The sequence below is a fragment of the Eschscholzia californica genome, unplaced genomic scaffold, assembly GCF_041429995.1.
Source record: "Eschscholzia californica isolate CP2 unplaced genomic scaffold, dmEscCali1.0.p SCAF_5, whole genome shotgun sequence".
Taxonomy (NCBI): Eukaryota; Viridiplantae; Streptophyta; class Magnoliopsida; order Ranunculales; family Papaveraceae; genus Eschscholzia; species Eschscholzia californica.
Genome location: NW_028238472.1, coordinates 18037713 through 18064476, shown reverse-complemented (window position 1 = coordinate 18064476; position 26764 = coordinate 18037713). Strand labels below are relative to the sequence as shown.

Sequence of the window (26764 nt, the reverse complement as noted above, 5' to 3'; positions counted from 1 at the left end):
CTTTTCGTGGAAGGAGTGTTGTCAAATGTGTATGTTTTTTGCATAGAAGTATTTGGGATGAAAAAATACACAACTTAGAATAAGACAATAAGTATTCAACTTCACGGAAGGAGTTAAATTTTTTTTTCTCATCGAACTTAGTTTCTTTAGAGATAATCACTAAACGTATAATGTGTGAAAAGAGTTTACGTTTTGATATCATTGGAGAAAGGGCCCCGAATATTTTTCCGCACCGGGCCCCCAAATTCTCGGCCACGCCACTGTAAGATTGACATAAACAAGATCATTTTTTGGTGACTCAAGTAATATCATCTTTAATGCAAGGGTGACCAAGAACCAAACACACTGCACTTCATTTCACATTTTGAGAGAGTTCAAAATTTTATGTGCTTATTTTGTTACTGTTAACTCTAACTACGTAAATAGAATATTAAACCAAGACTTGAATCTTTAGCTAAATGGTCTAAAAGACATCATGTTATTCTCAGTATACTGATCAAGTCATAGTTTTGTCTATTATCTTCACAAGAATATATAACTTCTAACGTAAGTTATTCATAAGAAAAAAAAGTTTGGTTTGATTAGCTAATGCTAGAAGGATAAATGCTATGTACATAAAAAAAAAAAAAGTTTGGTTTGATTAGCTAATGCTAGAAGGATAAATGCTATGTACATAGTGGAAATTGAAAAAAGAAGATGATCTACCAATTTACGCACAACTCTTTTGAAGTTCAACAGGTTGCTACATTTTTTTATTCCCTTCCTTGTTGGAACAATAAATTACTGGTTAATACTACTTCTTTTTTAACTTCTTTTACATTTATCATTTTACCATGACGAGTTCTCATTACAACAATACTTTTCAAATAATTCACATTCTTATGAAGAAATCGAGTTTTTTTACAAAGCTAAATTCAAATGTGATGTCTGCATTTATTTCACCATCAACGTTACATTTTTTATACGGCTAAAACTTTTTATGCGGCTAAATCTTAAAATTGGCATGAATCTTTCACTCGGTTAGAAGATAATCAACTGCAAACGAAGATAAAACTTTCCTATAATTTGTGCTAAGATTAAAAGTTCAAGTGATGAACACATTGTGATATCTCTGATACACTAAGATTAAAATCTTGTCTAAATGTTTATCTAAAACCGTGACAAACTAATAGTAGTTCTCTCTAGGAATTCACAAATAGACGTCTGAGTTTTAATAATTGGATATCCTCTTTTAAAAACAAAGGAAGTGTCCTTGCCGTTACTAAGTATTGGTTAATGGTAGAGACCTGTCTAGAATCAAAAGTCATATGATCTGTAGCACCAGAATCAATTATCCAAATACTCTTCGAAACATGTGTAGACATATTTAAAGTCTTGCCTACATTACCTGTAGTGGCTACCGTCGATGAAGCTTGCTTAACAGTTGGATCTACAAGGGTCTTCTTAGACTTTTATTTCGATTATGATCCCACCATTCTCAATAGCCCAATAGTTCATAACAATGACTTTTGGTATGACCAATTTTGTTGTAGTGAGTACACTTATTTGTCAGATTGACCAACAACTTTAACAAAATTTGAATTTGCCTTATTGCGAGTCATTATTGCGGAAGCATCAATTACCCTTCACTTTAGCTAAACCGAGAAAACAAGATGAAGATGAAGATGAAGATGAAGCCTCTTTCTCTTTTAATCAATATAAATTCTCAAACACAAATTTAAGACTGTTGGCTCTGATACCAAGTTGAAATTGATCAAAGAACTTGTGCTTATTCCTTAATGGTTTACAATAGAAATATAAGACTCTATTTATAGAGTTACAATACTACTTGTTTCAAATTTTACTAGTTCCTAATATTTTACTAGTTTCTAATAGTTTATACTAATATATTTACTAGTTCCTAATTTCTTACTAGTTTCTAATATTTGATATTTCCTAATCTATTATATAAAACAGAAGGGAAAACGATGACTGGGACAAACATCCTTTTTTAATTATGCATATTGTCTAGAAGCCCTTCTCAAAATTTAAAATATAGTCCTTCGTAGAAATAAAGTTACCTATTTAAAAAACAATAATCATTTCTTTCTTAGAAATAAAAATTTTATTATATAAAACAGAATGGAAAACGATGACTGTGACAAACATTTTTTTTTAATAAAAGATAATGTCTAGAAGCCCTTCTCGAAATTTAAAGTATAGTCCTTCGTTGAAATAAAGTTACCTATTTAAAAAACAATAATCCTTTCCTTCTTAGAAATAAAAATTCTAATTTAAAAATAAAGAAACAAAATAAATTTCAAGGGTAAAAAAAGAAATTAAAATCTCTCTATCTCAATAAAATACTGTAATAACTAATTTAAGAGAAAATAAACAAAAAAGTAATACAAAAAAATAATAACTAATGAAAATCTCTCTCTCAATAAAATAATAACTAATTTAAATCTCCCTCTCAAGTGTCCGTGCCCTAGGGCACGGGATATACCCTAGTATCTATTATATGGGATATCTTAACATATAGAAAGATATTTCAACACTAAGTGCCTCCCAAGGGGTCAACAACCTTTGGTTGGAGTGGTTACCAAGTTGGTTTCCACCCTATAGGTCAAGGATTCGAGACACGGAGTCATACCTCTTAAAGTATGCTCACATTTACCAAAAAAAAAAGTGTCTCCCAGGATAAAATGACCTTACTTTTCATAGGTTAGTTGGTAAGTCATAATTTCAAAAAGTCAGTCAAACTGTGAATAAGTAATACGAACTTCTAACGAACTAAATGGCTACATGGAATTGTAATATTTCTGTTATGAATGCTTTGGACATTTTTTGTAGAGTTTGTGTAGTAATTATAGAAGTGAACAATGCTACTGTGTATGTTCCTAACGGCCGCCAACAATCACGTTTGGCTAAGCGCTTAGAATTTGGGCGTTCGTTCAACAACCAGCATCTCACCATTACATCTCCAATTGCTCTATGTGAATAGCCGAATAGGTGCCCTTGATCTGGAGCGCTAGATCTTAACCGCATCGAGGCTATCTTACCATTTGATCATCTTAATTCGCTCACCATATATCCAGCGTCAATTTGGATCTCAAATTCGGAAAGAAAAAAAGGTTCAATCGCTCCTCACGCTAATGCATACGAGCAAAGCAGCCCACTAAAACGCCCAATGCTCCTCAGCACACATTGGCCCCCACGTACGCATATATGTTCGCGGTTTGCGTGGTGCAAACCACTCTATAATTACGTAATCACTACCTTATATATTATACATGGGGAAGTTCTTATAAGAAAGATAACTTTTCTCATAACCTTTTGATGTGGAATTATCTAGTTCACACATAGTTTAGTTGATCTACTTCATATACCAACTTGAAACATTAATAACTCATTCACAAGGAATCGGGTTAGACAAACTTTAGGTCCAATTTCAAGAGATCGATGAGAGAACTCCAACGACCCGTCTAAATCCTGATTTGGGCTACCATTGCTCCCTCGAAATTATGAAATACGATTTCAATTAAACCTTAGCTTGAATCACATCTTAATACACATATATTAACTGAAGGGAAGTTTTATAGAGGACTCCATTCTTGTTAGAAGGGTCCTTTATGTGAATTTGGTACGAGTCCACCGAATTCACAACTCAGTACGAATCTACCGAGTTCACAATCCAGTACGAGTCCACCGAATTCATAAAGATAGGTTACTTGAGTGAATTTCGGGTGGACTCTCGTACCGAATATTCTCTTGTGACTTCAGTGGACTCGTACCATTTGTTCTCTTGTGAATTCAGTAGACTCGTACCGGATTCCCAAAGAGAATCCTTTTTAACAAAAATTAATGACCCTTATGAAACTTCCTTAATCTGAATATGTAAAGATGTGCACTTCTTATAATCACTTATGTTTAGCTGGTTTTTAGATCTCTACTAGTTTGTACCCATTTTCATAAGGATTTCACCCTTTTACATATTTTTATGCACCCACACTTTTTATTTAAATATATTTCATGTGTAAACATCTGTTTTGCAATAAAATTTACAAACATAGTACCAAAAAAAATTGTAGTGCTGCAATAACAAACTATTAAGAAAACTCTCATTTTTTAAATTTTATACAATCAATAGATATAGAAATTAAAATAAAAGCTCATAATCTAGGATGCTTTCTCATAGTCTATCTTTACTCTCCAATTAATGTATACCAAGTGTAAGAAAAATATAGTCAAGACTCGTAGTTAAACATCTCATATTTTGTTGGTTTTATTACTACTTAAATGGGTAAAGGTCAAGAAACATTCAAACAAGTTGCAGGTGTAAAAACTTACATGTATTTGGTAATAAAATATTCGAATAATCAATCATATTTGGTAACCCAAAAGCGTGCACTTTCACGTGACTACTCTCTGTCACCAATTCCTGTTGAATGATCTGATCGTACGGATTACAGGGAGCTTAGTCAAGAAGTGTTTTAGTGAGAGAAACAAGTTTTTAGAGAGAGAGAGAGACTTTAAAACAGAAGCAGCTACAGAATCGTATCCTTGGGACTCAACGAGTTGTTTCTGCTACTGAAATGTACTTTTTTGTTCACATTTTTGGGCAGGGATATTCTATAAGCGCTTCACTATATTGTTTCAGGCGCCCTTCTACCCACAAAAATGAAAAACCCTCACATATTTAGCTTGTAGGAGGGCGCCAAAAGAATTAAGGAGAAGGGTCTTTAGGACTAGATCAACTACCTTCCCATGACTGGTCAAGTAGGAGTAACTGCTGCTGCTGACATTTGATAAGAGGTTTGAATTTTATAAAATAAACACAATGTCAGTCAGACACGCGATCTGAGTTCTCACGGTAAATAAGAGTACTGAATCAACAGTACCATTTATATCTATACTGTGTTCCTTTGTGTTAATTAATTTCACATCAATTTTTTTTTTTTATTTTTTTTTTTTATTTTTTATTTTTTATAGAGACACCATTTATCATAATAGGAATTTTCATTCAATTTCTTATCGGAGTTGACTAGCTTTGCAAACACATGAGTTTGCATCCACAATTCAAAATTAGAGATTTGTGAAACCTTTGCATCTCAAGATCAAGTTTGAGATATTGGTAAATTTGTTTTGCATTTGCAACCCCATTTTATAAGATTTGCATGCAAGATTAGTTTGCAAAAAAAATAAAGAAAAGAACTTCGTTTTTCTAGGTGTTTTTGTTAATATCGAAAGTGGATGGCAAACTCAATTTGTAAATTCCTCTCTAAAATTTAATAGAAATTTGACTCTAAAATTTAATAAAAATTAATTAAAAAGATTTAGTTACACAATAATATGTTTCAATATTTATTAATATTTTAGCCTAAAATTATAAATATAAAATATTTATTGTTATTCTTTTTTACCATATTACATATTACCTTTACTACATATTAGTTCGGCTCAAACAAATACAATCTCTTATATTATTATACTGAAAGTTTGGATTTTTCATCTGACACCTCAAAATTTTATGTTGTCAGACTCGTCCAAAACAAATAAAGCAAAATGTCTAAACAATTTGTTATTTAGTTAATACAATTCTTATCATAATTGTTGCTTTTACTCACTCTAGTTGAATGTACTTTTTTTTTCGATCCAAATTTTGTTGCTATTAGGGATTTTTGCCCATTTTGCTACAAAATCACATTTTACCACTCAGTTGTTTCCCCTTGTTTTTAGCGGGTACAATTTGACTATTGGTGTCTTTTAGTAGGGATACATATCCACCTTTTATGTTTGCACATTTCTTTTTAAAGATCTCTTGATTAGGCTTGCTGCCTTAAATATTAGGCCTAATGTAGGTTAATCTCATCTCCATTGTTGTGCAGCAATGATGTGGGACTGATTGAAGATATCTTAAAGTTGGAAGATAGGATTTCATAAACTAGACTAAATTATCCATTAAAAATATAAAATGATTAATTAGCGATTAGGGTTAGGTAAAGTAATGTTGAACGGTGAAAATCATATTAGCAAAAGGTGCACGCTTCATGATTACATGGAGAAAATTAGGGTCCAAAAAGGTTAAAGCTAAGTACATAATTGATTTCAAAAGGTTCCTAAAGATTGTCTCTCTCTAGGTTTTATGTAAATTTTAGTAACTATAATTCATAAAATTAATTTAGCCTTTCTAGTACCCTAAATAGTTTCATGAGGCGTAGCATCCTTTCAATCATTCAGCACTCAAATTTTATGATTGTTTGAACCGTGATACCAAGAAATTTTTGCTGTAATGTCTAAAAAGATATGAGTATTTCTTTTAGAAATTGACTATGATTTACGATAGTTATTACAATGGCGTTGATACATCAAAGATGTAATAAGCACGATACTGCCAATTGAACAAGAACATGCCTAAAGCTCAACTAAACGATGGCCTAAAGTCCAACTAACTATGGCCTAAAATCCAACTACATTATTTATACCCTAATAATCTTAAATTCAACAACTCAAGGATTACACCTCCTCTCGGTGGAACCCGGAACCTCTAAGGACTTTTGGAATATATGTCAACACTTTAAACCACTTGGACAACTAAGTGTTGACAAAAGATATGGGTAATTAATCATATACAGATTTCTTGCCTGAAAAAGTTTATAGCAACAATTTAAAGAACTAGAAACCGTGTATGGAGAAAAGACTTTTAGGGGGATCCAATTATACTGTAATTCAACCGTTTAATTGGTAGTCCTAGTCGAGAGAGTCATGTTATTTTAGGCTAAATATCTCTCCCTCCGTGGCTCCGTGAGCCATGTAAACCATCACTTTCTTCTTTTCTACTTGCTAATTGTTTAGAAAGGAGAAATGGTGAGAAGAACCATTGCTGATGATAACAAAATCAAACAAATGAAAGATATCCGTAGCTAGAGATTCTCTTCAAAGAGAGATAATTTGTTCTTCCACCATTATAATTATTATGCATGGATGGATAATAAGGGAGTAATAATTGTTAATTATCAATCAATGCAATTAGTAGGTCAAACGGTCAACCAAATCAGTCATAAGCTTTTCAAATAATAATGAAAGTTTAGCAATCCGACCATAATATAACACACCTATTTCAGTACTACTTTGGTTGTCTACTGGTTTGTAAAGGTACAATATCTTTGGGGTAGAGTTGTTGACTGAGCCCCCAATTTTGGTGCTTATTTGCCAGTTATGATGCTTAATTATCAACCTAATGAAGATCATTAAATACCCAATCACATCAGGTTGATTGCTTATCACATCAATCCAAGTCCAATAAATCCAATCGAAGTCCAACAAATCATAATCTAACAAACCATAATCTGTATCTATATAATAAGGGAGGAGGGTCCTCCTCCCAATGGTTGAGAACTGTTAGGATATATGGACCAAGTTCAACCGTCCGAGATATATGAAGATGAAGAGGATCGATATGAAGAGATCCGACGACCAAGATGAGTCCAAGATATTGAATATATGAAATATATCGAAGATATATTTAGGATATCTCTTGTAACTATTTAATAGTAATATTGAGTAGAGATTATATTGTTTCCTAGTTTAGTTAGGTGAAACTAGGAAACCCTAAACCCTATAAATAAGAGATGGGTTCTAGGAGTTTAAGCATTCGGTTACTAATCAATCATTGTAACGAATCACCACAATTGTGGATAATAAAGTATGTAGCCGTTCTGGCTTTCTCCGTGGATGTAGGTTGTGATCCTCCGACCGAACCACGTAAACTATTGTGTTATTTATTTCAGTTTATGTCTTCTAATCTACCAACTAACATAAACTTTCACATGGTATCTGAGCAGGTTTTGATTTCAGTCTTGCTTCATATTTCGCTTCCGCATTCCATGATTTTTTTTATCGTTGCAATTCATAACGGTTCAATCTCTTAACCGATTATTTTCAAAAAAAAAAATCCAATATTATCTCGTCTTTCAAAGAGAAGTTTTTTTTCCCTAAAACGTTTCCTCTCTTTCACTACTCTCCTCTCTCGGCTTCCATCAATCCAGCCGAAAGTCACTTTAATCGTCTTTTTCTTCCAACTGATCAAAGACCTTTGATACACTTCATTCGAATCCTCTGTCTGATTCAATTTCTTCAAATCAAACCAAGTTGATTTTCCATTCCAACCAAAGCTTCCGTCAACCAATTTGATTTGACGCACTTATGTTTCATTTTCTTATATCATTCATATCTTCCAATTGGATGACGAATCGATCGTTTTCTTATATCATTCTATATCGATTGATAATTTTCTCCGTGGTCTCACTTTTACAAGCCACGAATAATTTTGCATCATATATTAATGTAATCACTTCGACATATCATCTGATAACCTCCAAAAGTCAGCAACCTCCTTCAAGATTTCCCTTCTCTGATTTGTTTTAGAAGATCCCAAAATTCGGTAGACAAATATTCATGTATAATGTTGTCGATAGAATCCATGAGATGCTCTTTTAAATCCCTTCCCTTGGTAAGCTCCCAAGAAGATTCACTAAGTAAGCTTTTTCTATCTGCAAAAGGTTGACCATCACCAGACTCACCAACCTATTCTTTTACACCTTAGACTTATGAAACATGTAGGCATACACACTACCAGATTTCTGACAGACGGTACATGATTAATTATCCTTTATTTCATCCAAAACACAAGCTACAATACTTGCTTCAGGCAGCATCTGTATACCATAAATGCCAGCTTTTTCCATGGTATCCCCTCACGTATCATCATCGTTCAATCATCTTTAACATGCTTTTTTATTTCCGACGATTTCTTTTTCCTGTTGTGATTAAATCATGTCAGTTGGATTTTTACATATGCTCTATTCTCTAGCGTATGTGCCATTGTTTTTCAACAAACTCTATTTTTTTTTTTTTTGAAGTTTCTTAAACCGTTATGATTTAATCATTAATTAAATCGCTTTGTCGATTTTTATTCCTTTTCCAAGCTATCTTGTGATTATCAATATCAAGATCGAGATTAACGAATTTCGTTTTTTTTTCTCCTCTCTATCTCAATGTCCGTTGAGTTCTCCATTAAGTTGGATTTTTATCTCTATTCAAACTTTTTTAATTTCCAAACATCTTTCCCAACAATGTGCCAAGATTCCTTCAGTTGAAGAATTTCAAGTCTTCAAGCCTATTCATATTACCAAGCTGCCAAGTCTTCAAGTTCAGGTTCCATGTTCAAGCTTTGAATCCAATCATATGCAAGCAAAATCCAATTGTACACGAGCAACGCTAATCTTTTCTAAGTTCTATCTTCAAGTTGGATACTTCACATGTTCCGCAGTCCAACTTGAGGGGGAGTGTTAGGATATATGTACCAAGTTCAACCGTCCGAGATATATGAAGATGAGGAGGATCGACATGAAGAGATCCGACGACCGAGATGAGTCCAAGATATTGAATATATGAAAGATATCGAAGATATATTTAGGATATCTCTTGTAACTATTTAATAGTAATATTGAGTAGAGATTATATTGTTTCCTAGTTTAGTTAGGTGAAACTAGGAAACCCTAAACCCTATAAATAAGAGATGGGTTCTAGGAGTTTAAGCATTCGGTTACTAATCAATCATTGTAACGAATCACCACAATTGTGGATAATAAAGTATGTAGTTGTTCTGGCTTTCTCCGTGGATGTAGGTTGTGATCCTCCGAATGAACCACGTAAACTATTGTGTTATTTATTTCAGTTTATGTCTTCTAATCTACCAACTAACATAAACTTTCACAAGAACTATTCCTACAAGTGTATCTCCAAAGATCCAAAGATTCAAATTAGAAGGGAGATAAGAAGCATCTTTCAAAGATGCCATTCTTTTGTAAGAAGTGCAAGGGTATTATAGTAAAAGCACTCCAATTTGAATCCTTCTTTTCTACCGTTTCTTTTCTATTTTTGTGTATCCTGTGCCCTCTCTCTTCATCACGTTCTCTCACCTCATCAGTACCAGGTAGGTCTTTCTCTCTTTCTTTATGTTCGCCTCTCTCACGCACTCCTCATACCTACTCGAATTTTGTGTTATTCTCTTTCTCTCTCTCCCCCTCTCTCTCTCTCTCTCTCTCTTTCTCTCGCTTTCTTTTCCCACTTCTATAACATTTAGGATTTCAATTAGGGTTTTAAGTTGGGAATTTTCTGAGGTTAGGCTTTCTAAAAACAGAGTTTGTGAAGTGGCTAAACCTAAAGGAGAGTAAGACTGGAGGAGCAACGAAAAATGGGTACATCTCTCTTAGTTTGATTTCATTTGTTATCTGAAGTTCAAATATATACTGGTAGTTTTGATATTAGAAAACTCAGGTTGTTTGTTTCGATTAGCTCATTCTTATTTATATAGATCAGATTATTAAGTTCAGTAACTTGATTTGGTTTTTAGTTGTTCTCGAATTAGGGTTCAATAGCTCATTCTTAGTTTGATTAGTAAGTTCAGTAACTTGATTTGGGTTTTTAGTTGTTCTGGAATGAGAGTAATTTGTTTTTCTAACGTGATATATTTTTCTAACATGATATATAAATCTGACTATCAAAAGAAAAGCTTCTTTTAGGTTTAATGGAGGAACTCCATCGTTAATAGAAATGGTTTGTGGTTGGAATTTCAAGGGCTTACAAATACGTTTCCGACTTATGGAGGAAGAAGCAGTTGAAGAAGATGTTCTTCGACCAAAGATGCAACGCGAGCAATTTGTCAGATACGACAATTGATGAAGAAGATCATTAAGTCTAGATGATTTAGGGATCGTAGTTAGCTAGAAACCAACTACGATTGTCGAATCACGAGGCGATTCGCGACTAACTTCGTCCGGATCCTACATCGAGTTACACCAAAGAGTGTCGACTTGATCGAAAGATATGACTAGAGAGATGAGACAGATAAACATGGATTAGACCCATAAATGTGTCCAAAAGTCCTAAAAAAATCAAGACAAAGATAGTAGAAAAGCCAGAATAAAGGGGTATTTGGGTCAGGTACTTAAAGGGAATTTAAGGCCCATTAGTAGGGCCAGCCATGCTTGGCCGACCACACTAATAGGGTCGGTCAGATATGCCCTATTAGGACTTAGTCTGGTCGTCCAGAGTAGGGAGAAAGAGAAAAAGGTTTATATTTTTTAAGAAATCTTTATTCTGCTTCTATTTTGGTTTTTAGGAAACCTAATTAGGGTTGGACTCTAACTTAGGGATTCTATATAACGTCCTCAATAGAGTAGAATAAGGTGTGGAGAATTCTCAAAGAGATTTCTAACTCTACAACATCAAGTAGAGAAAGAAAGAGAGAATTAGTCCTAACTATCTATCTAGTCTAATACTTCGTCTAGCAATAATAAAGTTCTATCTAACTCAAAGGTGGGAGATCAAGTTGATTACTCGGGTGTCTCAAGTAGAGGAACTACAATTGGAGCTCTTGGTCTTCTTATTCAACCAGAATAGTTCGTGAGATATTTAGCAATTAAGGTAATCTCTAAATTAACTTAGTTACATTATTAGTTTATGCATGAGATCCCAGAAATACTAGTGTTAGACATTAGATGTCTGAGATTCTGCTTAGAATACTAGGAGACACCATAATCCAACAATAGTCCGATGTTATGACCTTGCAGAGGGTGAGATGCTGGGAGTAATGATTTTGGATTAATGATTTGTATTGTTGAAAGTATGATGTTATGAGGTTTTTCCAGAGGGTGAGTCTTTGTCTCTCGATTTTATGTATTCGAAAGTATGAATACTTAGTTTTGGCTTTTGAGTATGATTGGTTATGTGGCCTTCTTGCACTCAAGGTGAAGAAATGTATGACTCAAATTTCCTAGATTAGTTTTTTTTCTTGAAATATATATTCACTTCATTGCAGTTTGTATTTGGAAACATTGATTTGTCTTTGCGACTATTCTTATTTTTAAATCCAGGATGTGGAATTGCTTCTCCTATCGAGAACTATTGTGAAAATTGGACTCAAGGATTAGTACCAAAATTAGAGAAGCAGATATTGGTCGTTCAGAAGAGCTTGATGTAAGTGTTCAAAGAAACCCAACTTTCGACTTTCTTAGTTTAATATTAGTATGAAATAATCTAGCCGAGTCTTTTGCAAACTTGAGAAAATGCAACAAACTCACCTCACCAAATCGAGCTTAGGTATGATCGAATGTTTTACACCTGATGTGTTAAGAAATAAGGCACTTGAAACACCTAAGCCTATTCAGGGAAGCTCTATCTTTTCTCTCGGAGAAGCATTATGGAATGAACCAATCCAAGTTGTTGATAGTATGTTTCTCCCAATTGATAAGTTGTTTGTGGAAGCTGCCTAAAAGCTTAAAGTTTTGAAGGGTCTGCCTGAGCACAAAAACTCATCGAATTTGAGTTCGTTAGTAGATTTACTTCAGCCAAATTAAGATCAAAATTGAACAACTACTTTTCTAACAATTCCATTTAGCGCTTCAAAACTGAACCACTGTTTTTTCTCTTGGTGCAAATGTAAGTTAGAGGTTAAGCATTTTTGTTTGATGTTCTAGATTTTCCAGAATTTAGTTCTTTTGGTGTGTTAGAAATATATGATTAGAAAATGTAGTGAAGAGAAGAAATCTGATGGGAATTTAATGATTTTACAGAATTTGGTGGTTTTAGTTTCTACTAAAGCAACAAAAAATTGTTATCCATTCAATTTTTTCTTCAAATCTGTTGTTTGAGGAATTTTTTGTGAAACTTTAATATATATCGAATAGTTTGAAATCTTTAGGATATGAATACACATCTTCTTTGCACTTTGTTATTGAGCCATTTCACAATGTTGTTATTTTAAACTCAGATAGTGTAGTTCATAGCTCACGAAGATGGGTGTAACTGTTAAGACGTTAACGCATCTATCTTCCCCTATGTTCACTTTGTAAGTATTTTAGACTATTAGGTATTGTTAATGTGTCAATCTTCCTCTATGGTCGCTTTGGTTTGTACTTTAAATTTATACTCATCTTCTCTGTTTCTTTTCATGATTTGAAAATATGTGTATTAGAGTGGCTATGTCACCAAGTTAGGATGCTTTCAAATATACAAATAAAATGGAGAAGAGAGAGAGATGGAGAGGGTAGTTATATATGTTTTTGTTAATTTTTGCTATTATGTTTACTTGGAAATTAGAGCTATTCATTTAATACATGGATTATTCATTTAACTTTTGCTATTAGGTCTTCATTCTTCTCCTAAACAAAAAAATGAATTGAATTTCTTCGTTGATGATAGTTGGCAATTTGCTTCACGCTTCAACCAAGGTCAGAGTTTCTCTTTGATTTCTTTATCTAAAATTTTAACATTCATGTCGGTTGGTCTTCGAGTCATAATTTGACTCAGTCATTACTACCTATAGATTAATTGTGTTACTAAATTATTTTATCTATTACATTAATAATTTTATCTTCTACTTTAATAGCTTCTGTTTGATGAAACTGAATTGAAGTCGAATTAGGGTTTGCTCACTATTGTTTTATGTTCGTAATAGCTATAGATTAAATGCAATGAAAACAATATATAGGATAACTTTTGTCCGATTAAATGCCACGGCAATAAGAGGAGTCTATCTTAGTTTAGTTTTCTTCTATTAAAAACTGTAGTTTTATCTTCGTGATTCATATAGATTAAATGTAATGGAAACACACTATAGAGCCTCCTCAATAGAAAAAAAAGATGTCTGACTCCCTTCTCTTTGGGTTTACTTTTCTTCTTGGTGTCCTTTAAAATGTGTTTAAGGGTGTTCGAAGAAATGTCTGACTGAATTTTATATTATTTAGTTTCATTATAGAGAATAGTGTTTAAGACTTCTGAAGAGTATTTTTGTGTCCCAGATTCTAAATATTTTGTGTCTACAATTTTTAAGTTAGGTTTGCTTTCTAGGTAATCAATTTGGTTTCAAACGGAGTTATAACTCTACTTCTTTTGTTGTGAAGGGTAATCTTGATGTGAAATTATTTCTTTTGTTATCATCTATATAATTTTGTATGTATGCATGAAAGTGAGTCTCTTGTCCTTCGTTGTATCTCGTTTGTTATTATCTTTTAACTGTTTCTATTTTCTATAATTTATTCAGTTTTGACATCGTAGTTGAAGATGCTCATAATACTTTTTCCAGGAGTAAACTGTTTCTTTGATTGGTAAACTTTTTACTGAATCTCTCTCTTCTTCAATCTCTTTCTCCCTTCTTCTAACGGTGAAGCTAAAGGTTTATCTTCATTTCACACTTTCTACATTTTTAAAATTCTTTAACTTTATATTTCTTCTAATCCATTTTTTGTTTCTTTTGTTTGTAGGACTTTAAAATTCCTTAACATTCGGTTCAGTTTCCAATTCCGACAACACTGCGCCTTCATTCAGAAACTATTTTATGGTAAATTCATCTTTTCCTTATTTTTCCTCATTCCCCTTTTTTCGGTTAACTTCTGCTTTCCTTGATGGCTTATACTATTATATAATCTCTCTCAGCTCAATGTTTATTGATTGAATTTTATTATGATTACTATTCAAGATCATCTTTAGTCTGACATAGATCTTTTCAGTTTTTCATTACTGCTATAAGCATCATTGTAGCTTATCTTTGTAGTTAATAACAAAAATTGCTTACCGTTATTACCTGTAAATGTCCAAGTGTTGTCTGACTGAACCTATTTTAATTTATAGGTTTGATCGACTAACAGGAAGTTTAGATGAAGATTTTGGACGACCAAGCTGATTAAACTGTATGAAGATTGGAATTAAGTTTGAATCAACCAAATAGTGTCAATTTTAAAGAGAAATCGACATGTGTGTTATTGTTTACTGACGTTACTCTTTAACTTAATGTTGTTTTGCTATGTTACTGTTTAGTGATGTTACTCTTTTTTTATATTACTCCGAGATGATTTTTTTCTACTTCGAAGTTAAGAGATAACTACCCTGAAATCAAAGATTTTGGTTGACCTATTATAATTTAAATCTAATTTCGCATGCGCACTTGACTTAATGCACCTCATCACTTAACGCATTTGATAGAACTGTCTGTGCCGGTGGAGCACGGATTATACTCTCGTCTATATATATATATATATATGTATGTAACATTATTGCTTATAAAAAACTTGCATAAATGAAAAGTCAAACTTTTAAAGAGTGAAGTATTGGTTTTACTCAGAGAGTCCTTAAATGCAATATTTTAATTCGCTACCCCTCTTAAAGAAAATACAAAAGAAAATAAGTTAGTCTAATGTCCGATTATCTTATATTCTTCATATTTTAGTTTACTCTAGACAACGTATCATTCGCAAAAGAACCTATCACTCCAATCCAGTGATCCTAGTAAAATAGGAGGGCCAACCAACATAAAATGCTACTTGGGCGAGTAAATAGGCTTCTTGAAGATTTGTCTTGATTTTATCTCTTTGTCTTGATTTTATCTCTGAGACAAGAATATTCTGGGAAAGCACGAGTTATCTTTATCTAATAGTGAAAGTTGAATTGCAGTTAGTCAATTAGCCAAGTGGGTTTCCATAACCGGAGGAAGTTAGGTCATTTCCTCCCCTTCCATAACTTGGCTTTAGTATAGTTAGCTAGATAATTATGGGTAACACAAAAGGCATTAACTCTCTACTCTACAAAAGTCAAAGTATATAACCAACCACTTCCACTTGGCATGAATTATAAGCAAATTGCATTTAAGATTCGGCTTCATGATCAAATGGAATGGGTTGGGTTCCTCTCCTGTAATATCATGATTTGATTGTTCTAACTTTGCTCCTCAATTTGGCTCTAATAATTTCTAAACTTTGGCTTTTATTCCTCTACGTGTAAGCAATATTCTATTCTATTTTTTCTTTTTTTATCTAGTGATGTTTTGAGTTTTATTCTTTAACTTATCCACCAAAGCTGGCATGCCAAGGCAAAGCAAGGCAAGACTTAGAGAGAGAGAGAGAGATTTAGTGGGTGTTGGATTATTTTTTTTCAAGTAGATTGAAAATTCTAAAGAAACCCATTTTGGAAACATAATCATTTCAATTTCTAGTGTGGGGTGTGGTGATGACTCCTGTAAAGAGAAGCTTTCGTCCTTCAATCTTTTTCTTCGGAAAAATATTCTTAATGACATTTATCTTGCGTGTAAAGAGATTTAAGAAGAATGGAATTAGGGAATTAAGACATGATTATGCCAAATTTATACATTAATTACTACTAATTAGTATCTCTTAACCTTTATATAGTTGATTTTTCTTTGCTATGGGACATGGTTGTAATTTCAGGTTTAGAGATCCAAACCTAATACCGTCAAGTATTTTTTAAGGTTGTGATGCTGCACTGCACGTTTGCTAAAGCAATTTGGTTCAATTATGATGTGAGAACTGATCAGATTAGCTCGATTAATCAATGGATATCACAATGGAAAACTCTAAATGAGGATACTACCAACCAATATGCCAAAATACTATGGTTCATTTGGAATGCTATATGTGAAAATAGTTTTAACACGAACAAACAGAATCCTCGACAAATCATAGACCGAATTAATAATGTGTCTATCACTCCTCTCAAGATTGAGACGGGTATCACTAACAAATGCAGGAAAACTACTAAGGAACAAAAATGGAGACCTCCATCGACACCATATTTAAAGTTGAATGTTGACGCCTCGTTTACAACAGCTACGGAACCGACCGGAATAGGATGTATTATCAGAGATGAAGAGTCGAAATTCATTATAGCAGCAGCGAATTCGGTGCGAAGCCAAAACGCGGAAGAATGTGAAGGATTAGCTATCCTATCTAGTATGCAATGGGCATTACAATTAAAGATTACTCATGCTCATATAGAAAGTGATAACCACTCACTGATCAAATTCATCAACGGTCATAATATTGGTCTACACTGGCAATCTGTAAAGATGATACAACAGATTCAATCCCTTATAAACAATTTCGAAGGAATCATGTTCACCTATGTTTCTAGGGATTGCAATGCTCCAGCTGATGCGATTGCGAAATGGGGAAGAAGAAATGGAAAAAGGAAAGAATGGAATTCTGTACCTTCTTTTGTGTCAGCTTTACTCTAGTTGTTTTGTGTGTTTGTAGTACTCTTGTTTGTGTCGGCATTTCTTTAGCCGTTTATGTGCTTGTAGTACTCTTGTTCGTTTTTAATGCAATGTTTCTCATAAAAAAAAAAGTATTTTTTAAGGTTAATGTTTTGGATAAACAAAAAAAGTTTCTGCGGTACAAAGTGAAAAACCCAAAAAATATGTACCAAACACACCTTTCAAAACGCCGGTTGGTGATGGCAAGCGACTTCTCTGTCTTCTCATCTTTTCTCTCTCCTCTTTCTCTCACTCTCTCTCTCTCTCTCTTTCTCTCCCTTTTTTCATTATTCCCCTTCTCTCTCTAAGTTCTGGCGAAGGAAATGGTCTATTCGACGAAAATCTTCGTCTGGATCTAGAATCCAGATCTAGACGAGCCTCACCCAAATCAGAACTCCAGATCCAGGCGAAACAGTCTTTTCCTTCTAGACGAAGTTACTTCTGGAAAATCAGATGAGGGTTTTGGTGAAGGGGACCTCCCTTCTCAGGAACACAAATCAGAGAAGAAAAAAAGGGAGAGAGAGAAAGAAAAAAGAAAGAGGGATGAAGAGTGAGAGAGAGAGAGAGAGAGAGAGAGAGAGACGACGACCGCAGTTAGTGTTGGAGGTGTCGTCAACGATAATGGTGAAAGTGTCGCCGGACGTAACGGTAGAAGTGAGGAGCGAAGATGGAGGAAGAATAAAATGAGAAAAATATTAAATTGAGTACTGTTTGGAGGAAATAAGAAACTACAATAATTTATTTATTTTACCCAAAACTTTGTCTCTCCAAAACTTTTTTCATTTCCCCAATCGAGCTCTTTTGATGCTACCCAAGTGGGAAGTTTTCACGGCATCACGAAAGAGAGGAAGATATGAGTCAACAGTTGGTAGCCCAAGTGGTTCCAAGGTGTTGACATAAACTCCAGAAAGTCCTGGAGGTCCCAGGTTCGAATCCCAGAGAAGGTGTAATCTTTGGTTATTTGATTCGGAATTATTAGGGTATAAATAATGTAGTTGGACTTTAGGCCATTGGCTTGTTGGGCTACAGGCCCGGGCTTGTTTCAGTTTGAGTGGGCAGTTATTGAACTTATCACATCTTTGATGTATCAAAACGTAGATCTAGTGGACTTCAAAAAAATAAAAAAAAGTGGGGAAGATATGGGCACCACCCAAGTGGGAAGTTTTCATGGCATCAGGAAAGTGAGGAACATATGGGCACCACGTGTATTACAAGCCCAGTTTATCCCTTTGACTTGGACCAAGTCTTTTGCTAACACCAACTACAAAAAGAAGGCAGACAAAAGAGATGTGAAGTGTTAGGGGCACATCCAATTTTGGCATACACAATTAGACCAACAACAAAGAAAGGGAGGTTAATTTAAAAACCCAAAATTTGGGAGATAATAGGAAATTGTGTCCAATTTAAAATAATATTTAAAAAAATCTATTTTATAAGAGTATAACTTTACTCTTGAAATCAACTTGAAAAATATTTTTGAAAATTTCTGAACAAATTTTAGTTTGTTCTTAACAATTTTGTAAATTTCTGGACAAATTTGTTTTGCTCAAAAATTGTTTTGTAAAAATATTTTGGATTTTGCACTTTGTATTTGGTAAACACAAACTGACATTAATATTTTGGCTAAGGCATTTTTCGATTTGTTATGTGAAGAAAGAAATGGTTTCCGCATTTTTTTTTTTTTTGCTTACAACAGAAACATCTAGACTAATGCATTTTTTAATTTGTCTTTTGCAAAAATTAAACTGTTATGCATGTTATCTTTAGAATTTGACAAACCCATTAACAGACAAATAATTTTTGCATATATGATGTTTAACAATATAATTATATATGGTGTCAACATTCTATAATGTCAGGACATTATTACATATGTTGTCAACAGTTTATAACAACACTATTATATAAGTTGTCAACAGTTTATAACAACATACGAAAAAAAGTTAAATTTTCGATTACTACAGTTTTAATTTCATTAAAAAACATAATATAAACAGATATTTATTTTGGTGACATTTTCAGTATTTTTCTAACATTTTATTGATTCTATTAGCATAATATGCGTAACATATGTTCTGAATTAATTAGAGTATGTGAATGAAAGTTTAATTATTTATCTAGCATGCAGGGCCGTGCCTGAGAATTTAGGGGCCCCGTGCCAAAATTAAGTAGGGCCCCATTGTACAATAACATGATTTTTTTTACACAGAACAATGATGAATTCAAAATGATATTTTTTTTTTTAATATTGTGATTGAATTCAAAATGATATATGTATAGGAGAATAGTTAAATCACTCGTTATTTGATTTATTTTAACTTTAAATACATAATTCTTTTGTATACTCCGATTCAGATAAAATTTATACATGTGGTTGTATTTTTCATTATCCTTCGGAAAAGAGTTGTTATGAAACTACAAAAGATAACAAATTCACCGTTTTCCAAATTTGGTTTAAGACATTGTTTGAATAGGCTAATAGGAAATGATTGAAAAATCGTCAAAATTAAACTTGACAAAATCTAAAAATTTAGAATTTGCAAACAAGGTTTGTTTTGTATATAGAAAAAAAATAAAATTGTTTTCTATATAGAAAAAAAATAAAATAGTAGTAGTTGGAAAGGTTTGAATAATGTACAAAAATAACATGTACTATTAAAGTTTGATCTTTGGAAGTCCCTCATGTGAAACAAAAAAAAAAAGGAAAAAGAATGTCCAATGCCAGATTCGAACTAGTAACCTACCGTGCTATAACCCACTAACCGAACCACTGGGCTACTTTGTTACTCTGAATTTCAAGCGTTAGAACTCTTACTTATCACCAAACCTGACCTTGGAGGATTAATTGGAGGCCCTCTGTGGTGGGGGGCCCTGTGCGGGCGCACGGCCCGCACCCCCCACCACACGGCCCTGCTAGCATGTTATTAATGCTAACAACATTCTTAGATATAACTGAATTTTTATAAAAATTTCTAGCATTTTATTAATTTTAAAAACACAATTATATTTTTTTTTTGATGAAGAAACACAATTATATACTTACACTCAAAAATACTTCTGAGTTTTTAAAACAACTTAGGTGATGGATCGACGTAGCAAGAACATAGTAATGTATCACATCGACGTAACAACAACATAATAATCTTTCACATGTTTTCTGACTTACTTACATTATGTTAACCAAATTGTTAACAATTCGCTGGCATCCTCTTGATTCTCCTGTCTTAGTTAAATTAGGAGAAAACCTTTGAAATATTTTTTCTAGAATTTTCTTTATTCTTATTACATGTAACGCTTTTACATTTTTATGGACAGTTATTCAATCATTGAATGGATTTCAGTGACGCAAATTCTTATGGTTGTTACCTTAAACGAAAAATAACTAAGGCAGATGCATGGGGTTCAATGTTCATCCACGTCGGTGAAGAGTTTAAAGGTCAAGTTCAAGTCTTCTGAGATGCTCCCGGTCATTACTCTATTAGTACGAAAAAAAAAGCTAAAAAGTTATAAAAAATGATCGATATAGGGTGACTATTGGCTGCAATGGAGATGAGTGTCATTTCAATATATTTTTAGCATTTTATTGATTCTAACAACATAATATGCATTTTTACATTTTTTGCATAAATTTTCTTGTAGCATTTTTTTGATTTTTGCATAAATTTTGGCAACTCTACCAACATCTTCTAAACTATAAAAAATCCATAATCTTTTTACAAACATAAATAAGTTGGTTTAACTACAATAGAAGTATATAGATTTCCCGCAAAGTTTTATAAACATAAATAAGTTGGATCAATGCACATGTTACCCGATCATAAAACAGATGTTAGTGAACAAAATTCTACGGTCTCGTATATGAAATGGGGAATAACATATTAAGAAAGAGTCATGTCGCCCCATCTTCACCCATGTAGGCCAAACATTTTATGGATATACTGAAAGATACGAAAAAACATTATCGACATTGTTGTGGTATTTCTAGCATTTCTGTGACATCTTCTAGCATTTTCCATTAACTCTCAACATTTTTAACGTATTTCACGATATTCGTATTAAAACTTAAATTAATTAAAATTAAGAGAAATCCATTACAAGAACTAATTTTTTTCCATTTATCCTTCAATTCATTCAATAATTTAATCCAACCCTCTTCTTTTGCGGTTGTATTGTTAAATCTTTGGCTAATATCCCGTGTGAAAAATGCTTAAGTAGTTATATTCGACCAAAAGTTCATCCACGTGCAAAATCACATACGTAAAACCACAATCTCTTCTGTAAATTTGTAAAATATATTAGTGTTCAAACAAGTGGTTGCAATTCATGGAATGATAAAATATAAAACGTAAAAAGAATCGAAATATAAAACTTCATAAAAAATCTGTACAGTTCTACTACCGATAAAGTCATTTTGAGAGTAACGTTGTTATGTTTGTAAAATATGTTATTTTTTGTCAGAGTTTAGAAAATGTTGGTAAAATTTTCACAATTTATGCAAAATCAAAGAAGTGCGACAAGAAATTTGAGGGCGTTGCGGACTGAAAACAAACTCGCTTATTCAAAATTACAAAACGTAAATGATTCTCTAGGTAAGTCAGAAAATTATAAAACGTGAATATGCTGTTAGAATCAAGAAAATGCTATGAGAATATACAAAAAGTTTGCAAAATATATAATTACCTTTCATGCATTTTTTTTTGGAGAAAACAAGATTATAGGAGAGAAATAGTGAGACAAGATCTGAAGGATTTTTTTTAAGAAAAAAGTTGATATCCTAGCTTTAAGAATAAGAACAACAAAACCATGCATGGTGCAACAATCTAGCATTGAAAAAAAAGAATATGGTAAAAGAAGAAATTTAATCCATTGGCATCATGTTCTTCTAGGTTTTTTTTCCAGGTGAAGACTAAAAAGCTTAGATGGATTTTCTCTGCGATTTATCTTGATTTTCTCTCGGTGAACTAAAGAAGAAAGAATTATGATCGATTTTCTTTTGGTCAAAAGATTTAGGAAACATTCCTTTAAACTGAAAGGGTTTTTTAGTATATGACCCCCATTAGTTTAGCTATATTCGGACTAAACCCCTAAAAATATTTTCGTTTAGGCATTAACCCCCAAAGTTCATTTTCCCGTCAAATAGCCGTTATGTGAAGGGCGTGTGAGTCCCATGCTCGATCTCAGACCAAAATACCCCCGTCCTAATCCCACGGTTAGAAACATTTTTAGTATATGACCCCCATTTATTTAGCTATATTAGAACTACACCCTCGACCAAGATACCGAGTTTCACAACCACCTACTTCTCAAGTATCTTCTTCCTCTCAACCATCAACTTCACAACCTGCAGTCAGGGACGTATCTATTAAAGGGCCAGGTGGGGCCATGGCCCCCCTGGCCCTTAATAATTTTCTTTTACTGCCTTCTCAAAAGAATAAAAAAAAGCTTTAAAGTCTCTCCCTCCAAGTTTTCTGGCCCCCCCTTAACACAACCCAAGATTAAAGCACCCACTAAAACTCACGTAACCTAACACCGCCACAATTTTACTCACCAATGAATGACCTAATAGTATCTCCCACAATTCCTCTATTCCACCGCCACAGCCCAAACCTTAAATACCTAATCTAATTACCTTGCTTTCAACAAAAAAATCTAATTACCTTGAGTTCCAAATTCCACCTCCCTCTTCTATAATTGACTCAAATTTTCAGTCTATAATTCTTATTAACAGGTAAATATATTCGAAAAAATTGTGTGTTCTCTCTTTCTTCCCCTCTTTATGTAAACCTCTTTCTCTTAACTAATGTCAAAAAAATTGTTTTAACTAGATACAACCATTCAAATGGCTAGCGAGAATAATCGAATTACTAAAGACAAGTCAAAAGTGGTATCGAAAAAGGTGAGTGTTTATTTTATTAGTCTACTTATTGTTCTCACTTTTTACTATTATGTGTAGCATTCGTATGATATTTTGTTAATTTACAGCCTAAGAAATCTCCTACAATCGATCAATTTTTTAAGAGAAAAAATATTGACGGAGCAGAAGAAGTTTCAACTTCTAATACTAAAGCTCCAACGATAGATACACCCCCTACGAAATCTCCAAGAATTGAAATTAATGAGGTTGACGTTGGTTCTTTAGAGCGTGATCCAGGGTTACGTATCCAAATATGGGAATATAATGTTAACCAACAAAATGAAGTTAGGAGAGCCTATATTAAAGCCGGACCATATCAACCTCTGCTCTCAAGCTACCCAAAATCTGGACATGTCACCCATCAACGTAGCTTTCAATATTCGTGGTTTAAATTATTTCCGTTGTGGTTAGAATATTCTCCTTCAAAAGATGCAGCCTTTTGTCTACCTTGTTATCTATTTGACAAACCATCTAGGAGTTCCGGACAAAAAGCTTTCACTATTGATGGATTTAAAAATTGGAAAAAAGTAAGAGATGGACAAAACTGTGCATTTTTGAATCATGTCGGAAAAGATTCACTCTCTTCTCATAAAGTTTCTATGCGATCTTTGGAGGACTTAATGAATCAATCTCAACACATACACCAAGTGATTCATAGTTATACTTCTCAACAAATTGTAGAAAACCGGTTAAGGCTCAAAACATCAATTGATGCAATCCGGTGGCTAGCTTTTCAAGGTCTTCCTTTTAGAGGCGACGATGAAAGTCAAGGATCACTAAATCGCGGAAATTTTCTTCAGATGGTAGAGATATTAGCTGAATATAATGAAAAAGTCTCAGAAGTTGTGTTAGATAAAGCTCCGAAAAATGCTTCTTACACCTCACCTTTGATCCAAAAAGAAATTTTAAACGTTTTCGCAACTAAAGTCAAGCGAGTTATTCGAGATGAAATCGGAGAAGCAAAATTTTGTATTATGGTTGATGAATCTCGTGATGAGTCAAAAAAAGAGCAATTGGCTATAGTTTTAAGTTTTGTGAACAAAGATGGTTATGTAGTTGAGAGTTTTTTCGGGCTTGTTCATGTATCTAATACTGAGGCACTGACATTGAAAAAAGAAATATATTCAGTATTATCGCATCATAATCTTGATATCCAAAATATTCGAGGCCAAGGATATGATGGTGCAAGTAATATGCGAGGTGAGTGGAATGGGTTACAAGCTTTAATTTTGAAAGATTGTCCATTTGCTTATTATGTTCATTGTTTAGCACATCGCTTGCAATTAGCATTAGTTGCTGCTTCAAAAGAAGTTATACCAGTTGAACAATTTTTTACAAAATTATCTTCTATTGTCAATATTGTCGGTGCTTCTTGTAAACGCAGTGATGAATTGAAAAATGCTCAAGCTGCTGAAATTCAACATTTGATCTCTATTAATGAGCTTGAGACAGGGACAGGGTTAAACCAAATTGGTACTTTACAACGAAGTGGAGATACTAGGTGGAGTTCGCATTTGAAATCAGTTTCTAGTTTGATAAAAATGTTTAGTGCAACATGTGTGGTTCTAATGGGTATTATAGGAGATGGAAATACTTATTCTGAAAGATCTAAAGCAGAGGTAGCCTATGAAAGTATGACGACGTTTGAATTTGTTTTTATACTTCATCTAATGAAAGAAGTTATGGAGATCACTGATTTACTTTGTCAATCTTTGCAATGTCAATCTCAAGATATTGTAAATGCTATGGAACTTGTTTCTTCCACCAAAGTGTTAATCCAAAATTTAAGAGATGTTGGATGGGATGTTTTACTTTCAAAGGTTAATTCATTTTGTGAGGCGCGAAATATAGATCTTCCAGATATGAACGCTCGTTATGTTGGAAGGAAAGGTAAAGCTCGCTATCAACAAGGCAACTTGACAAATGAACAATTTTACAAGGTAGATATTTTTTATGCTGCAATAGATTGTCAATTGCAAGAGTTGAATATTCGATTTAGTGAGAACTCAGTTGAACTACTTGTTCTTAGCTCAGCATTGGTTCCTCGTGAAGTTTACAATTCTTTTAGAATTGATGACATTTGTAATATGGTAGATAAGTTTTATCCACGAGATTTTGAAGATCATGAGAAGATGCATTTGAGAATACAACTACAACATTATGAACATAATGTTGTTCAATGTCCAGACTTCAAAAATTTGGCAACGATCTCCGATTTGTGCCAATGGTTGGTGAAGACGAGAAAATCAATAAGGTACCCCCTTGTTTATCGATTAATTGAGCTTGTGCTAACTCTTCCCGTTTCCACTGCAACAGTGGAACGATCTTTCTCATCTATGCGCATAATTAAAACAAGGCTACGAAACAAAATGGATGACAATTTTCTCTCAGATTCTTTGGTTTTATACATTGAAAAGGAAATTGCACAGAAGTTTAGCACAGAATCTATCATAGACGATTTTAGAGATTTGAAAGAGAGACGGGTTCCATTTTGATCTTCTACTCCAATGTTATTTTTTTTTTATTTGTGTTTAAGTTTATGACGTAATTGATATTTTTTGTGGTAACTTTGAATTGAACTGTTATATTAATTTTTCAAATTAATTTATGACTTGAATAGTTCGGCCCCCTCCTAACAAAAGTTCTGGTTCCGTCCCTGCCTGCAGTATATAGGGAAGGTCGTCTAACCTACTCTGGGACGAAGGCATCTGGAGAGAGAGAGAGAGAGAGAGAGAGAGAGAGAGTGAGAGCGAGAGAGAGAGAGAGTGAGAGCGAGAGAGAGAGAGAGAGAGAGAGAGAGGTGAGTTGGAGAGAGAGAGAGAGAGAGAGAGAGAGAGAGGTGAGCTGAAGAGAGAGAGAGAGAGAGAGTTAGGTGAGGTGGAGAGAGATGTGAGGTGGAAGTAAGGTGGAAATTCATGTTTTATAATTAATTTTATTTTAAAAAAATATTTATAGAAAGGGTAGTTATGACATTTTCATTAAAAAAAAGGGTCATACTTGAATTTAAGGCGCCCACCCTGGCCCCCCCACCACTGGGGCCTATTCCCCGTTTCCTATAAAAGTCTAGATTATATAAAAGAGAATGTCTAGTTAAATAAAAATATCCCTTACCTTAGAAAGCGAGATCCACGTCTGTGATGTAGGTTCAAATCACGTAGGCATCACAACCTTTAATTTTTGGGTGGCTCTATAGGCGCCCTTAACTATAGAGGCCCTTAATTATTGTTTTTGGCGTCTCTATAAAAGCAAAATCAAGGAGACTTTATGTGTAATTGAGACGCCAAAAACACTTATATGGGTGTTTTTACAATCCGAGCATTTTTTATTAGACGAAACGTTCGGCTTCAAATTTCGCACGGAACCTCCAAATTCTCAGACACGACCCTGCTAATAGTATATAACTAACAGTAATTTAGTCGTTTGGTACTTTATAATCGTCATTATGGTTGACTATTAGTTTTTTTGGTTGACTATTACTTCATGTCTGTAACTCCAAAAATAATTAAATCGTGCATGCTCTAAAGTAATCACTTTTATTTTTGGAAACCGACTACGTTGTCGTGTTACATTTTGGCAATGATACATCAAAGATGTAATAAGCTCGAATCCCGCCCACTCAAACTCTAACATGACCAGGCCTATAGGCCAACTAGATAATGACCTAAAGCCCAACTACACTACCTTATTTATACCCTAATAATCCCAAATCAAATCACCAAAGATTCCACCTTCTCCCTCTCTCCTTCGCCACAACCACCATCATC

The 26764-nt window shown here is 33.5% G+C and overlaps 2 protein-coding genes across 2 annotated transcripts; both read left to right on the top strand.

The window, feature by feature from the left end:
• Positions 1–16309: 16309 nt before the first annotated feature.
• LOC147537597 (uncharacterized) lies at positions 16310–17068 on the top strand. Its single transcript, XM_086642807.1, has one exon. The coding sequence runs from the start codon at positions 16310–16312 to the stop codon at positions 17066–17068; it is 759 nt and encodes a 252-aa protein (XP_086498933.1).
• Positions 17069–22925: 5857 nt separating this feature from the next.
• On the top strand, positions 22926–25495 carry LOC147537596 (uncharacterized). The gene is made up of 2 exons (XM_086642806.1): positions 22926–22982; positions 23069–25495. Exons 1-2 carry the CDS (start codon positions 22926–22928, stop codon positions 25493–25495), a joined length of 2484 nt encoding a protein of 827 aa, XP_086498932.1.
• The last annotated feature ends 1269 nt before the right edge of the window (positions 25496–26764 follow it).